This window comes from Pipistrellus hanaki, assembly GCF_964339955.1.
Source record: "Pipistrellus hanaki genome assembly, chromosome: 3".
NCBI lineage: Eukaryota > Metazoa > Chordata > Mammalia > Chiroptera > Vespertilionidae > Pipistrellus > Pipistrellus hanaki.
The window spans coordinates 186,697,822-186,714,768 of record NC_140505.1 but is presented as its reverse complement, the minus strand read 5'-3'; the positions used below and the strand labels follow the sequence as shown (position 1 = coordinate 186,714,768).

Genomic DNA, 16,947 nt, shown 5'->3' with positions numbered 1-16,947 from the left:
CCTTGCTGGCGCCCGGCTGGCCGGTGTCCGGCAGGGGCTCCTGCTCCTCGTCGCGTTCCTCCAGTCTGGAGCTTTCTTTCTCCCTCCCACTAGGGGAGTCCAGGATCAGAGTCAACAGACTGTCCTCTGCGCACAGTGTGCGCGACTCCGGGGGCTCGGCCTTTCGCCGCGCTCCCAGGACTCCACCTCACAGCTCCGTCTCCCCCTGCCCGAGCCTGGGTCCCCAGGGACTGGCCCAGACCTGGAGTTCGGGGCCGTCTGGACTGAGGCTCAGAGCCGCTGCCGGAGGCTTTGTTTCTTCCGGCTAGGGTAATCCAGCATCAGAGTCAACATTCAGTTCTATGTGCGCCATGTGTGCGGGACTCCGGGGGCCCCGCCTTTCGCCGTCCCCCGGGATTGTCTCCCCCTGCCGGAGCCTGGGTCCCCAGGGTCTGGCCCATAACTTGGGGCTCAGCGCTGCCGGTTCCGGGGGTTCAGCCCAGGCTGGGGGTTCTATTTCCTTCCTGCTAGGGAATGCCGGGCAGCACCCAGCCCTCTCCTCCTCTCCGGCTGCAACCTCCGCGCGCGCATGCGTGCGAGCGCGCCGCATGTCTCCGTACCTTAGGCTTTTTTTCAGCTCCTCTGATTTTCCTTCTGGTTTTCTCCCTCCTTCCTATTGTAGAGTTTTCAGTCAGTCGACTACCTGTAGCTCTGGGCAATGTCCACTCTACATTTTAGTTGTATTCCCTTGAAATTGTTGTGAGCTGCTGCGGCTAGGTGTATGCCCGAGCAGCCATCTTGGATCCTCCTCCAGAAGTTTTACTCTTGATGAAAACAAATAGCTCCAGGATGTCCCACAGGTGGGCCAGGCAATGCAACGAGTAATTATGGCCGGCAGTGTTTGAGAACTGGAGCGGAGGGGATGGTTTTTCCGGGGAGTCCGCTCCCGGGCAGCAGAATCCCAGGCGGGAGATGCCCAGGGATCAGCCCCCTTCCTTGTGACAAAAGGACATGACTAATCCTCTCCACTGCAGAGCACTAACCCTCCCCGCAAGCAGCTGAGGCTGTCTGAGCATTTTATCTCGACCACAGTTACGTGGAATAGGGCAAGACAGAGCCATGGCAGAAACCTCAGGAAACCCTACTGTGCGGAGCGGGGGAGGGGAACGGTTGGGAGATGACATGGGGCTGACCCACATTCCCCTAACCTTCAAAACCACAGAGTAGAAGTGGCTTCCACCCCACCCACAGAGTATCCCAAACCCCAAAGCGGGCGCTTGGAAAACAGGTGCCCACAAAATCAGAGCCCAACAGGTTCCCAGTAACCCATTTTATTAGAGGCTCTGGGGCAAACAGGCTGCTCTCGTGCCTTCTCCGATGTGTTCTGAGGGCGCTGGGCCTGCAGCCTATTTCCTAAAGCGATGCAGGGACAGAAAACACCGCACGTGCCTTACGAAGTCAAGCTTTTTGGAGGCTGCTGGGTTCCGTAGTGTCCTGTTGGGGTTTCCAGGTTCCCCTTGACCCTGGAGGCTTTCTGTCTTGGGAAGAGCGGCGCCAGCACAGCAGCGACCTGGGGGCTGAAGGTCCGTCTTTGGAGAAGCATGGCCCCCGATGCTGTTCTCCCTCCCATGGGGGCCCCCCGCTTTGGGAAGCGGGGCAGGATCAGCACCCCTCCGGTTCAGGTTGGGGGCTGAGTGCTGGGGCTTGGCCAGGTATGGGGCCCATGGTGTCTCACTGAGACAGTTTATGCTCAGGCTCCTGGTGGCAGAGGGGAGGCTGGAGGTGTCTTTGGAGCAGGGGGAAGACTGCAGCTCGGGCCCTGTGCCCTCCAGGCTTTCTCCCCTAGGGGGTGTGGGCGGCTGACATTGGAATCTGGGGTGCTGGGAGGCCTCCTGGCACGCACTCTGCCTCCCCCAGTGCTCACGGGCTGCCCTGGAGCATGAGGTCCTCACTCTGCTGGCAGCCCTCTCTGGCATCCGGGAGACTCCTGGCCCGAGCGTTTTCCTGTTCCTGCTATTCTCACCGGAAGGATCTCCAACGCTTTCCTGGCTGGTCCCGCTCCCAGACTCTGCTGCGGGCCTGGGGCTCCTGGGAGCAGGAAGCTCGGCCCGAGGAGGAGCCCCCTCCCGGACAGAGCCCTCTGGTGGGCTGACGCTCCAAGGCTTGGCGAGATGGATGGCAATGCCCTTGGGCTCTGGCCCCGGGGGCTCACAGCTCTCCAGAGCTCTGGCCTGCGGAGAAGGCTTTGAGCTTTTTCTTGCTGGGGGCTGGACCCTCTGGGACTGCTCAGGGAACCTAAGGCCTGGCCTGGAGCCCGGAGCCTCACAAAGCCTTTCCTGCTGCTGTTCGAGCTCACAGGCCGTGTGCAGTCCAGGGAGCTGCGCCCCAGGAAGGGGCAGTGGACAGGGATCTGTCAAGTTAAAGAGCAAATAGGACTCCAGGACCCGCTGGGGGAAGCCCCACTTCAGGTGTTCAATCCTCCGCAGCAGGAGAGCCTCCAGGAGCAGTTCCTGGCTCTTCGTGAGGACTGGCCCCTTGGGCAGGACGGTGAGGGCAGTAGGAACGCCCACCAGAGCTGTGGCATCTTGGGGGGCTTGGCCACAGGAGTCAGGGGGGCAGGAAGAAGGCAGGTTCAGGGAAACAGGCAGAGACTGCGGGTTCTGGAGCTGCCACGCCAGACTCGCATCCACTCTTTTGTCCCTTTGCCGGCTTCTCGGGGGTTTAGCAGGGGCCTGCAGGGGGGCTGGACTGATGCCCACTCTGTGCATCCTGGCAGGGTCCATGTTCTGGCTGGCCAAATGCTTTCCCTCCCCACTGGAGAGCAAGAAGAGTTCAGCCTGGTGTGGTAGAGGCATCATCTCAGGACAGGTAGCAGAGGCCACTATTCGCTCCTGGCCCAGGGCCCCATACTCAGAGCCAGTGAGGACTGGGAGCCCCTCGTCCCCGTAACAGTCAACTCGGAGATTGCCTTTAGCAGCATCCCATTCTCTGACCTGGTCCTGAATCACTCCCCTTGGAACTCCGGGTTCTCCAGCATCCTCAGCTCTGCCCTTTCTCTGGCTCCCTGCATCCCAGATTTCCGCAGCATCCTCATGTCGACCCTTTTTCTGGTTCTCTTCCCCTTGTGTCTGGATCGTCCCATCAATATGGCTTCTTGACGGTGTCTGGGTCTCTCTACCATCACCACCTGTGGTCCCTCGCGGGTTTCTCTTTCCTTGTATTTCTGCACCATTCTCCTCTCCAATCTGCTCCTGGTTTTTGCACTCTGATGTATAGGTCTTTCCACTGACTTTACTTTTTAACCGTCTCTGGTTCATGCCTCTAAGTCTCTGGATCTTCATACCATCTTCACTTGCAACCTCTCTCTGGTTTCTCTTCTCCAATGTCTGATTGTTTGCATCGTTCTTTCCTCCACTCTGCTCCCAGTTCCTCCTCCCTGGTGATGGGTTCTCTCCAATTTCATGACCTAACTGTTCCAAGTTCTCTGTTTCCGGTCCCTGGGTCTCTACACATCCAGGTTCTCGTTGGTTTCTCTTCTCTGGGGTTTGAGTTTCCGTGCCATTCTCACCTCCAGATTGCTCCTCTTTCCTCCATTCTGCTGAATGAGTTTCCCCATCAATGTTATTTGTTAATTCTCCCCAGTTCTGTGCATCAGATGCCTGGGCATTTGCCACATCCTTGGTTTTAATATGTTCCTGATTCTTCCATTTTGGTGTGTGACATTTTCCATTAATTTCATTGCAAAACTGACCTTGGTTTTCTTCCCCGAGTTCCTGGGTCTCTTTATTATCTTCACCTTTATTCCCTCTCATGTTTTCCATCTCTGGCAACTGAATGTCTATACTAGTCTCATCTCCAAATTGCTCTCTGTTCCTCCTGACGGGTGGATGGGTGTCTACATGAGTTTCATCTCGTAACTGTCCCTGATTCTCTACCTCAGGCACCGGGGTATTTATGCCATCTTCCTTTCTGTCCTTTCTCTGGTCTCCCTTCTTTGGTGCCTGCATTTCTGTCCTACGTTCAGCTCCAATCTGGCCCTGATTCTCCCAATATGGTGTCTCAAATTCTCTGTCAATCTCACTTGCCACTGGTATCTGGTCTTCCCACCACACTATCTGCATCATGATCCAATCCTCCCCTCTTATCTCCCTGAGCTTCTTCTTTTTAGATGGCTGGGTTTCCCCAGCAACCTCGCCTCTTCTTAGGCCTTGCCCACTGCCCCCCACTTGCAATTCATGTCTAAGTTGTTTCTGGATCTCTCCCCTTGCTTTCTCACTTTGACCCTGATCCTGCTTTCCCCACGCTGGTGTCTGGATTTCTGTAACATTCCCACTTTCATCACATTCCTGCTCTCCCCACCCCAGTGCCTGGGTCTCTACACCATCCTCTTGTTTTGCTTCTCCCAGGTTCTCCCTCCCACATGTTTGGGTTTGCACAACATTCTCAGCTCCAATGTGGTTCTTGTTTCTCCTCCCTTCTGCCTGAATTTCTGCACCAGTATCACCTCCAATCTGGTCTTGTATTCCCCTCTGTGGCACCTGGAACTCGTCATGTTCCTCACTTCCAGTCTGGTCCTGCTTCCCCAATCCCTGGGTCTGGGTCTCCGCGTCAATTTTATATCTTGACTCTTCCTGGTTCTCTACTTTATGTGCTTGGGTTTCAGGAAGAATCTCACCTCTCGCCTTCCCTGGTTCCTGCGTTTGGGCTCTATTCTCAACTCCCATGAGGTCCCAGTGCTCCCACCCTGCTGTCAGGTTCTCTCCACCAGTTCCACTTGTCACTAGTCTCTGGCCTTTCCCCTCCAGGACCTTAGTCTCTGCATTGTTCTTCATCCCAAAGTTTGTTGTAGCCTCCATCTCCCAGGTGTCCTCCAGGCTGCTCTCTCTCTGCTTTACCCACTCTGGAGCCTGGGTCTCTCTAATATCTGCTCTGCTTAGTATTGGGTTTTCACTCCATGGTGTCCAGGCCTCTTGTGGACAGTCCACTTGTTGGTTGAAAGGAAAAGGCAGGAATTCTCCTGAGCAGAACTGCAGCCTCTGAGACGAAGGGAGGGGTGGGAGAGCAGTGGTTAAAGTCATGGTGGTGGGATGGGACCCCATGGTGACAATAGGCTCCAATGGCACTAACTCTTTCTGTGGGTGGACCAGCGGTTGCTCCATCCTCTGATGATACATGTCCAAGTCAGGGAGCGGTGGCTTGCGAATCAGGTGAGGGTGCTCATCCCTGAGACACCAGGGTACCTGCCATAATCCCCAAGAACTGTCCTGAGGGAGCATACGGGTGCTTGAAAAGCAGGTGTTACAAAAGTTGGTCTCAGAAGGGGCATGGGAATCCCAACATGGGTGCTGCCAAGAGAGCAGGTATTGAGCCCCTGGTTCCCGGAGGCTCCTCCAGTATTGCCACCTCTTCTTTTGTGCCCATTGTTGCACATGAGCATCCAGGGCCCTGAACTTGCCAGAACTGAAGAATAAGTTAGGGGCCGGCCCAAAACAAGTGTCATGTCTCATGGAGGGCACTGTCCACTTCTGTGGGGGTACCTGTAGGCGAGAACAGAGAAGCAAAATGCTTGCACACATTGTCTCATCTAATCCTCACAGATCAGAATTGTAATCCCCTTTATTACTTTAAAAAATATATTTTATTGATTTTTTACAGAGAGGAAGAGAGATAGAGTTAGAAACATCGATGAGACATCGACCAGCTGCCTCTTGCACACTCCCCACTGGGGATGTGCCCGCAACCAAGGTACATGCCCTTGACTGGAATCGAACCCGGGACCTTTCAGTCCGCAGGCCGACTCTCCATCCATTGAGCCAAACCGGTTTCGGCCCCTTTATTACTTTTACTCAAGGCCAGGCAGTCTTCTAGAATAGATGGTGGGGTACCCGCATGAACGAAACAAAGTCCCCGCTGGGAGCTGTCCTCTAGCCATGGAGAGACAATAGCCAAGTATACAGCGTGATGTTAGCTACAGAAAAGTGTTCTGATGGAAACAAAGCATCAAGGGAGTCGGGTTAGCTCCATTGGAGGGAGATAGTCACAGAAGATTTCTCAGAGGTGGCGGCCTTTGACCAGAGACCTGAGTGAAGTGGGAAGCACACCAAGTAGCACCTGAAGAAAAAGCATCGCAGGCACAGGAGATTCCAGTGCCAAGGCCCTGAAGAGAGAACAAGGTCATGGACACAAGAACAGCAAGGAAGCCCTGTGGCCAGAATGGGATGAGTAACGAGGAAAAGGCTGGGAGATGGTGTCAGAGAGAAATGGAGGGACAGATCATGCTGCCCTCAGAGTTGGGGTGAGGAGTTTGGATTTTATCCTGCTTTTGATGGGGAGTGTACCCTTAAGAGCCATTACTGGGTTTTGAGCGGCATAGTGCTATGATCTGTTTGTAAAAAGTTTGTTCTGGCACCTAAGCATAATGTTAGGCATAAACGGGGTGCCAAAGAGAACTTATTGTACGATTCCTTAACAGTCTGTGCTATTTGAAATCAGCACACTTGTGACTGCAAGCTTCTGGGCTACTGGTAGTGGTCCACTTCTTTCATATACATATATATATATATATATATATATATATATATATATATATAGTTGATTTTTTACAGAGAGAAAGAGAGAGGGGTAGAGAGCTAGTAACATCGATGAGAGAGAAACATCGGTCAGCTGCAGCCTGCACACTCCCTGCTGGGCATGTGCTTGCAACCAAGGTACATGCCCTTGACTGGAATCGAACCTAGGACCCTTGAGTCCACAGGCCGATGCTCTATCCACAGAGCCAAACCGATTAGGGCCATTTCTTAACCTCGGTGCTGCACATGGATGTGTTCAGTTTGTGAACACCCATTGACCTATATACACTTATAGTGCTCATTTTCCTTAGATTTATTGTTCTTGAAGAGAAAGAAGGTCATCCTATTCTGCTGGCTGTGTGGAGCACTGCCTGTGGCTGAGAGAAGTGGTGGGGAAGTGATCAGATCTGAGATGTGGGGTGCAGCAGAGCCCGTGGGACCTGTGGATGGACTGACTGTGTGGCGTGAGGAAGAGAGGAGCCCAGCAAGCTCTCTGGGTTGGGGCAGGATGCCGTGCTCCCTGACCAGGCCCAGTTCGCCAGCGTGATCCGTCTCTGTACACAAGCCGTAGGACAGGGTCTTGGTGACAAAGGACTGAAGCAGTCATGGTGCTGAGGGAAGGAGGGATGTGGGGCCTCACCTTGATGACATTCCTCATGCTGGGGGGTGTCCTGATGATCTGGTGCCAATGGTGCCGGACCTGCTAGATCACAAAGAGGCAGAGGGCAAGCAGGTTGCCGCATCACCGAGGGTCCCTGCGGCTCTGGTCCTCGGAGAGCAGGCCCCTCCCTGGCTCTCCCTCAGGGCCCTGGACTGACCCCACCACCGCACAGGTGCCCAGCAGTGGCAACAACATGAAAAGGCTTAGGTCAGGCAGATGGCATTAGGGAGCTGAAGGGCGGGACTGGTATGGCTATCCCAGCCGGGGTGGGTGGGGTGACCCCTGCCTCACAGCACCTCTGTCACTGAGGACACCTCACAAAGGAGCCTGATGCTCCAGTTCAGCTCCAGCCTCAGCTCCAGCTGCTGAGCCTGGCACCCGAGCTGCCTAACATGACTGAGTTCAGTGCAGGTAAGGGCAACATGGGGGAATTGCCCACAGGAATTAAAAGGAAGAAGAACTTGTCCTTTGAAGTGAAAAGATAAATTCCCCCAAGGATGATGGATAATGGGTGATGTAACCTATCGTCTGCTTATTTCTTTCTTCCTGTTAGACACTTTTATACATTTGTCCATGTCTATCCAATATCAAACACTTAATGAACACTGAATTCAACATACATATTTTTGTTTCACCACCCAAAATTACCTTTCCCATCTAAAGATCAGTGTTGATGGGAGAATAAATGCTATCGTGAATAAATGCTACTGTCTCTCACCTAAAGATTATATTCAAAATATTAAATAACAGAGCAGACAGGGATATCAATCAAAACGGGCCAGGCCTTAACTCTTTAACACCTGGGTTGTAAGTGGCCTGTGGGGTCTTGGGGAGAGCGATATCATCTATTTACCGACCATCCGGGAAGAGTTTCTCTATTTTACAAACCAAATATGCCACTCACCGCATCCTGCCTGATGTCACCCCAGTTTATATTGGCACTCTCTCACAGACCTAAGACAGCCAAGGAGTGCAGGAGTGACCCAACTTTGGCCAAATGGACTCTCCCTTCCAGGGCTCTAAACATGAAGCACAAAGAAGAGACGGTGAACAGGACTTAGCTACTCAGAAATGTGGAGCACATCACTCCCAACAGAGGAGGATGAGAGGGCTTGGAGATACGGGTTGTGCTCAGGGTAGAAAATGAAGGTGAGGCACAGTAGTGAGCATCACCTATGAACCAGGCTGTCACTGTCCAATTTCTGGTCGGGGCACATGCCTGATTGCAGGCTCAATCCCCAGTGAGGGGCATGTAGAAAGCAACTGATTAATGATTCTCTCTCATTGATGTTTCTATCTCTCTCTCTCCCTCTCCTTCCCACTCTGAAATCACTTTAAAAATATTGTTTAAAAATAAAGGAAAAAAATGAAGGTGGGTGGGGCTATATCATGCAGATGAGGCAGAGTACTGAAGAGGGGTCTAATAAGCCATGGCAAGGACTTAGGTTTTTAAGGATAAAAGTGTGGTAACAGACAAATTCCCCTAAGGCAAGTTGATCCTAATCATATGTCAACATTTATTAACTTACTGGTGTGGGAAACAGCAAGATACAAAAGGGTGGGCTAGTTCTGAGAGAACATGGAAATTGAGTAATCATATAGTTGGGATTAATTAGGTAAAATGTATGATCTCATTATTCTTGGTCATGAAAACATCAAGTCCCTATCAGATCTGAAATATGATGGCCCAAGATATCAGGTAGGCCAAATAACAAGTAGAAATTGTTATAAAAGACATAAAAAGGAAAATGATAAGAACACATCTATTAAACTGGAATAACAAGGTTTCATTCCCCCAGCAGTGGTGGGTCATAGGTCCAATTAATATAATAACAAGAAACAGGACCCAAGAGAGGTGAAGAGCAGAGTCCACACCACAGGTTCTGCTGGTAAAGAAGAGCCATCAATAGACATTTCTTATTCTGGAGACAAGTTTTGTTTGACAGTCATTTATGATTTGCATGAGGTGAAGTTAGCTGGAGAGATTTTTTTTGTAATAATTGCTCAGTCCTGGAGCTAGTTCAAACCCATCTGTTGTCCAATGCCACAACTCGTCTCAACCAGGGCAATTAGATTTAGTGAAACTAACCCAGGCTAATAGCCAAATATGCCAGGGTCCAGTGCTGCCCCTGCCACTGCCTTGCTCTGTGATGGTGGGTAAGCAGCGTCCCCTCTCTGGGCCTCAGTGTCTGTAAAATGAAGGGGCTGGGCTGTATGGTTCCTAAGGGTCCTGCCAGTCCTCTACTTCTGGGTTTCCAAAGGAATTAACTGGAACTAGTCCTTATTGGTCCTAAGATATGCCTGACATTGTGTTGGAGAGAGATGAGTAAGGGCCATAAGAATCAGACAGGACCTACTGGAAGTGGGGAGGCATGAGTCTAGCCTTAAGTAATGGAGAGTCGGAGAAGCGTAGAGAAAAGAACAGGATGCTGGGCAGAAGAAAATGGCTGTCCCAGGACATCTCCAAACTCAACCTGACAGAATCTCAACCCTCACCCCCAAACCTGCTCCTTCCCGAATTCCCTACTCAATTGATTTCATTTCTGGTGGATTCCACGCCCTTTCAGAAATCTTAACACGGATATCTGAATATGAAGGAAAACATATAGGATCATTATTATCCCCATACCTTTCCCTCTCCAGTGATGAGGCAAAAAGATGATTTTAAACACAAGAAAGTGCTGAAACATAAGCCGGCAATGGAATAATGTCACCATTGAAACTCTGTTTTGCTGTACTTTTTTCTTTAAGGTTTAACTTGGTTTTCCCTGTAATGTAGATGATGGTTAAAAAACAACAACAAAACAACAACAACCCCAAAAAACACAATAAAGAGACCCCAAGCCCAGGACTGAGGCCATTCCACGCACCCTTTTCCCCTGGCTCTTTAAAGGGCGAGGTCCGCCCACATCAGTGACATCACTTCCGCTTCCTGTCGCCCGCGCGGCCATTTCCACTACTTCCGTGGGGCTTTGCGGCGGAGCGGAGCGCCTGGTCTCTGACGCACGTCGGCCGCGCGTCTTAGGAAGAGGGGAGAGCGCGGGCCCGCAGCCATGGTGAGTGCGTGCGCGGGAGGAGGGCCGGGAGGCCGCGGCCCGGGGCTCGGCTCGCTCACCACCCTGCGGGGCTGAGAACCTGCGGGGCTTGGAACGTGCGGGGCTCCGGCCGCCCGGCCGGGAGGGACGGGAGCCCGGTAGTTGCGCAGCCTGGCCGTCCGGCCCCGAGTCTGAACCCGGGCCGCCGTGCGGTCCCAACAGCCCTGCCGGAGGTCAGAGCCCCGAAAGCCTGGATCCCTGACTGTTGTGATCGGGGTGCAGCCGTGTGCGCGCTGCCCAGGCCTCTGGTGAGCGGAGCGGGCACGGTCCGCCCGGGGAGAAAGGGACCAGCCCACGTGGGAGAGCAGAAAGTTGGATGAGAACACTTGGCGCCATCGTTCTTATTGGGGCGATTAGAGGTCTATAGGGAGGATGGTGTGGGCTCCCTGGATTCAGATCCACCTCCCCCCACCCCCCAGGGCTGATGTTCCGGGAGGGTCTGCGCCCCGGGCTCGCCGGAGTTCCACGTGCCGGGACCTGGGGGCCTGTGGCGTTCGGGGCGGGGAATGGGGAGGGTTCCCGGGCCTGGCTGGGGGAACAGTCAGTAAAGGCTCCTGCGAAGCTGTGGTCGCCCAAGTCAGAGGTCCCGGAGGCACACGTGCGTTCCGGTTTGGGGCTGGCTGGTGTACAGGAGGCCAAACTGGTGGAGCTAGGGGTAGAAGCTAGCTAGTGGTCTGATCCCATCACTTGTGTAGCTAGTCCTTTAAAAAATGAAAAGACGGTGCCCGGCCTGAGTGGCCCAGTTGGTTGAGCGTCGTCCTGTGCACCGAAAGGTTTCGGGTTCGACCCCCTGTCGGTGCACGGACAGAAAACCCATCAGTGTCTCTACCCCCTTTCCTCTCTCTAAGCATGTGCTCCGGTGAGGATTATTTTTATTTATTTTTATTTTTTTTGAGAAATGTCTAAGAAATTTCTGTTGCTTTTGATAACAAGGTAGTTTGGTTTTAACGGTGAGCTGAGCTGTTATTGTGGACAGATAAGATGATTCCTCTTGGATGGATGGTCAGGCTCCCTTTTTTGCCGTTGGTGTTTGTTGAGAGTTGAGAATACTTACTTCCAGAGATGGGTTGTTGGAAATCACAATGGAAATACCTGACATTTAAAAAAGTAACTTTGAGGAGAGATTGGAATTAAAGTGTTTTGGGTCTTTTATTGTTTAGAGGTGATGCTTGTTGTTGAGAATTAGATTTTGACAAATATCCTTTCTCAGGTAGGCACCAAAAGAAAAAACATCTATCACTCCAAACTAGTAGATTGTCCCAGCAGGTTTTTTTGTGGACCTTGAAAAGCTAATTCTAAATTGTATGGGGAAGAGCAGACAGATAATAAGGCCTTTCTTACCCACTTCTTCAGGTAACGCCTTCAACTCTCACCTAATTGCTCATCACCCAGGGGTCATGTGTTAAGGACTAGGGGTCTAGTAAAATCTGGCCCTTGATATCACTTCCTGCTCCTTCCAGGGGTGGGTCATTTCAGTCTCGAAAGATCACCAAGACAGATGCAGCTGTGAGTGTTCCCACCAGGCCATCACCCACAGGGCACCGCCTACAACCAGTGGTGCTGCCAGGTTCAGTCCCCAGACCCAGGGTTGGACCAGACTGCCAATGGCAGGCAGCTGGATGCCTGAGACAGTGGTGTGGCACTGCATTTGGATTATATCTATAATGTAAATATATTTATAAAGAGAATCACGGAAAACAAATGAGAAATCAATGGAAATGGTTAAACTGGTCAGGTGGGAATGAGGTGAGAGGAATGGAGTAGGGCAGAACCCACCCAAGGTGGTTCCCTGGAGGGGTTATTTTGAAGCATGTTCCAAACATCTATCATTTTACCCATTTGTATTACAGTGTATATCTACGAAAGAAAGATTTAACAATGGCAGTGCCACTGTAACACTTCAAAAATTAGTAATTGCTTAATATGAAGTATCTAGTGTTAGAATCAAAGTCTTTTTTAAAATATATTTTTTACTGATTTCAGAGAGGAAGGGAGAGGGCAGTGGAAACATCCGTGATGAGAGAATCATCCATCTGCTGCCTTCTGCACACCCGTACTGGGGATCGAGCCTTCAACCTGGGCATCAAACCAGTGACTTCTGTATGCATGAGATGACACTTAATCCAATGAGCCACACTGGATGGGCAATTATACCTTAATTTAGATTCAGTAAACTTAATATAGTCTGGAGTACAAAAATCTAAATTTCAACATTATCCCATGTGACTCAGTGAAACTGAGCCATGGGAGCCCATTTATAATCCATTTGCTGTGGTATTACCAAGCATTAAGCTAAAGAGAGGCAAGTTTAAAAGTATTTGACCTTGCCAAAACCGGTTTGGCTCAGTGGATAGAAGGTCTGCGGACTGAAAGGTCCCAGGTTCGATTCCTGTCAAGGGCATGTACCTTGGTTGCAGGCACATCCCCAGTAGGGGGTGTGCAAGAGGCAGCTGATCGATGATTCTCTCTCATCGATGTTTCTAACTCTCTATCCCTCTCTCTTCCTCTCTGTAAAAAATCAATAAAATATATTTTAAAAAATGGATTTCTCTACTTTAAAAAAAAGTGTGACCTTTAGTATACATTTTTGGATTATGTAATTGTTAACTTTTCGTTTAAATCCTAATTCGGTTTTTCTAAGTTGGGAGTGTGGCACTAGTGTCATTTATTAAGTGTGTTTGGGGTAAGGAAGCGTGGAAGCTGACCTTTGTGTCTGTTGTCAGTTATTTTGTGACTTGTCTGGAACAACTTCAGGTTCATTTTCACTGATGCTTTGATTTCACCCCATAGACGGAGGCTGATGTAAATCCGAAGGCCTACCCTCTCGCCGATGCCCACCTCACCAAAAAGCTATTGGACCTCGTCCAGCAGTCCTGTAACTACAAGCAGCTTCGGAAAGGAGCCAACGAGGGTAAGGCAGAGTGTTCCGGGGGGTGTTGAAGGCACCTGTCTCTGTCAGGAGTCCTGGTCTACGTTTCCAGTATAGAAAGAGGGCGGGTACTCTTATTGGGACCAGTGGGGGGACCCGAGAACAGCGCTTTTCCATTAGACACTAAAGGTTAATGGACTTAGAATTGTTCTTAGACCCACCGGTTGTTAATGTTTTGTCACATTTACCTTCTGAGAAATGAGAGCCAGAATTTGAATCTGGGCAGTGTGGCTCTAGAGCCGTGTCTTCATTAATGCGGAGTGTGGTCCGCGTGCTAGCATTGGGCCACAGAGATAGACAACCAGGAATAAGCATGTGAACAGTGCCGGTGGTGGTGTGCTTCCTGGGTGAGTGCATGTGAGCTTGCCAGAAGTACTGATGGTGGAGGCTGAGATGGTAAAACTGTCAGATCCCAGAGTTTGAGACGTGCTGCATACTCTGCTTCATGCTGGCGGGCTTGTGTGAAAGCTGTTCCAACCAACCAGGCAGGAGATGGAGGTGACGTGGACACGTGGTCCAGAGGACAGGAAAGCAGTGGACTGATTCAGGATGTGCTGTGACAGAGCTGATGGGTTTGAGGAAGGCATTGAGGATAACCAATTGGCAGTCCAATCCCTTATCACTTCCCAAGGCCACTACAGACAGGACAGAGACTTGCTTATGCGTGAGAGTTCTGCCCAGTTTTCTTGCATCTGGGTTTCTTACCCTTGGAGATTGCTTTGTTGTGGCTTCCGCCCAAAGCCCACATCACCTCTGGCCTCGTGTCCTCTCTCCACAGCCACCAAAACCCTGAACAGAGGCATCTCGGAGTTCATTGTGATGGCGGCGGACGCAGAGCCCCTGGAGATCATCTTGCACCTTCCGCTGCTGTGTGAGGACAAGAACGTGCCCTACGTGTTTGTGCGCTCCAAGCAGGCTCTGGGCCGGGCCTGCGGGGTCTCCAGGCCGGTCATCGCCTGCTCTGTCACCATCAAAGAGGGCTCCCAGCTGAAGCAGCAGATCCAGTCCATTCAGCAGTCCATTGAAAGGCTCCTAGTCTAACCCACGGCCTCTGCCACCCTCTCTTGCCTCCTCCCCCTCGGGTTGTGTGTCCTATTGTCTGTGTGCCATGTAGGATTCTAGCTACCTTCTATTGTTTAAAATATAGTAGTAAATCTTTTTATATTTTTGGATTATTTTTGTTTTGTCTTATAGATTATCACCCCCATACCCACCCATCCCTGCCCTAAACCTCCACTTCCACTTTTCCCTCCCCATCTTTCCTCCCTTTTGAAAATTGAACCAAGTCCAGAACAAGTGGAAGCAGAGTGGGGCCACCATTCAAAGGCAGGAAAGAGCCTGGTAGAGATCTGGTTCCAGCTTTGAGGCGCTAACTCCCTTTTGTGTACAGGGCATGGTGAAGCAGACACCGCCCACTTGGTCTCCCTGGTGCCTGGCATACAGAATCATTCCATCATGATCTAGGGGCTCCTTTGCTCTGTAAGGGATTATGCATCGTTTGGGGAAGAAGCATGTATCCTTGAGGTTGTTAGTTGTATGCCCAAGTGTCATTTGTTAATGTACCCCTACAGTTTTGCTTTTGGTAATATATGTCCATTTCCTTCCCCCAAAAAACAACCTCCCAATTGTGCCCCTGAGGGTGGCAGGCCAGCAGCATACCAAAGAGCTGTGTGCTGCAGGATTCCAAAACTGGCCTGGGCTAGTGAGAGATGGAGCAGCTGACCTAGAAAGGAGTCTGGAGAGGCAAGACAAAGTAGAGTCAACTGGTGCTGGAATGGAGGATTCTGGGCAAGCCGTGGAGACCTGGAAGCTACAACAGGTGATGGAGTCCAAGGAAACGTCCCTTCTGGTGAATCGATCTCTTCAGTGGACACTTGTGTCAGCTCTGGGAGCCTTTACCCATTTCCTGTCCTGCCACGATGCGGGTCAATGTACTGTGTTCCTGACCACATCCGAAGGACAGTGCTAATGTCATTCTTATGAGATTCCTAGTAAAGAAATATATTCATACAACTTAAAGGAAAGTGTCATTCTTGGTAGGTACCCAGCTAATACTTGAATGAAGAACTGCTTAGGATTATTAGTATGGTTTTAGCTGCTCAAACTTCCCACCGAGAAACTGGGCAAAAGCCATCACTACCTACCAGCTGACTTCTGGTAGTTCAAAATTTGGGGCTGGATAATTCTTGTGATAGAGGCTGCCTGTACGTTGTAGGATTTTTAGCAGCATCCCTGGCCTTTACCCACTACATGTCAATGGTAATTAATCCCTCCCTCCAGACACTGCCAAATGTTCCCTGGTGGCAAAGTCACTCCCAGTTGAGAATCACTTTTGCAAAATTAGGGCTCCTAGTAGCCCTTGAGAGTGGGGATTGGGATTGGTGACTGAAACCACTGCCACGGCGCCTGCTCAGAGGGGAAGTATCCTGAGAGCCTGCCACCTCAGCTTGAGACTTCCTTACAAAGTACAAATAACAGTCCTGGAATGGTCAGAGGAATGAGGTATTTGGTTTCCTCTTGGCCAGCATGGGCAGTGTACCCAATCCAGTAAGCGGCACACCTGGCAAACCTGGAAACCACCTGTTGTGTGCCTGCTGGCCAGTCCCTCCCCCTCCTCCCCAGCCTGCTCCAGTGTTTATACACACTGCCCCCAGCACTTTTCTGTTTGTGGATGGTGAAGTTTGAGCTAGTTGCTTTCTTATACTGTTTTGTCACGTGTCTTTAAAGTCATAGGCTAAAGGACTGAAATAATTTGGGGGCAAAGGGAACTAAGAAATCCAACCTCCACCTAAATGGAACTAAGGCTTACCCATTAGAGCCCTAAGAAGTGGGTGGGGCAGGGGCTCCTGGGATCTTCATTCCTGGTCCCGGGTCTCCGTTGTATCAGCTCCCTGTAGGCCTTCAAAGGGCGTGTGCCAATGTGTGGTCACCTGAAAGAGCCGTGGCTCCTTCCTGCTCCTAATGGCCTCCGTGTCCTGTGTCTGCCTCACCTAGTTCTGTCTGCTCAGTGTTCATGTTTGATTTCTGGAACACTCCCTAGCCGCCTCCTCAAATTCTTTCTACTTGGTGCTCCTTTGCCGCACTGATGGCTTTCTTCTCGTGCTGGTCATTCAGATGTCACTTCTTCAGGCCTTTCCTCAGCACTGTCACCGTCTGTTTAACTTGTCCTTAACGACTAGCAGATTGTCTTCTGGTTACTGCCCTCAGCAGAGCCAGAACTTAGCACCTGCAGCAGCACAGGAGCTCCGTGTGCACAGCGAACAGTTCCTAACGCCCAGACAGAAAGCAAAGACATCTGTCCTTCCATCCAGCCCCCTAGGACGCAGGTGGACATTTTTGCCTCTCCGTTTATTTTATTCTGGAGAGAGGACCCAATGGCTTTCCCTAGGTCTCAGGGGCCCTGATGAACACTGGTCAGGAATTCTGTTTTAGAATAAGTTTCCTAAAACCAATTTCTGAAGAGGACCTATGATTAAGGAGTCTTTTCACATTTACAATGATGACTTTGTGAAAAAGATGATTCATTTGTAGTATGGCTAAGGACTAAACATACATTCCCATGACCTTAAATTCCAGGTTGATGTTACAAAGCTCAGAGCAAAGAACCCAAAACCGAAAATCTCTCAAGAGTAATCTGACCCCTACACTCACCGAGGCTCATTCTAACAGGCCGTACAAACTGAATCTCAAGCCATCCTCAGAGGATAAATTCTT

General features: G+C 50.8%; 2 protein-coding genes across 2 annotated transcripts; one reads left to right on the top strand and one right to left on the bottom strand.

The window, feature by feature from the left end:
* Positions 1–1,729: 1,729 nt before the first annotated feature.
* On the bottom strand, positions 1,730–7,404 carry LOC311619784 (uncharacterized protein; the record flags this gene model as incomplete). Its single annotated transcript, XM_084878303.1, is given in 4 exon segments — positions 1,730–1,737; positions 2,003–5,015; positions 7,261–7,290; positions 7,294–7,404. Coding segments are annotated over 4 exon segments (3,162 nt in total).
* A 2,744-nt stretch (positions 7,405–10,148) lies between these two features.
* Positions 10,149–14,463, top strand: SNU13 (small nuclear ribonucleoprotein 13). The gene is made up of 3 exons (XM_084879141.1): positions 10,149–10,265; positions 13,095–13,215; positions 14,012–14,463. The coding sequence occupies exons 1-3, from the start codon at positions 10,263–10,265 to the stop codon at positions 14,272–14,274; spliced, it is 387 nt and encodes a 128-aa protein (XP_084735267.1). The 5' UTR covers positions 10,149–10,262; the 3' UTR covers positions 14,275–14,463.
* The last annotated feature ends 2,484 nt before the right edge of the window (positions 14,464–16,947 follow it).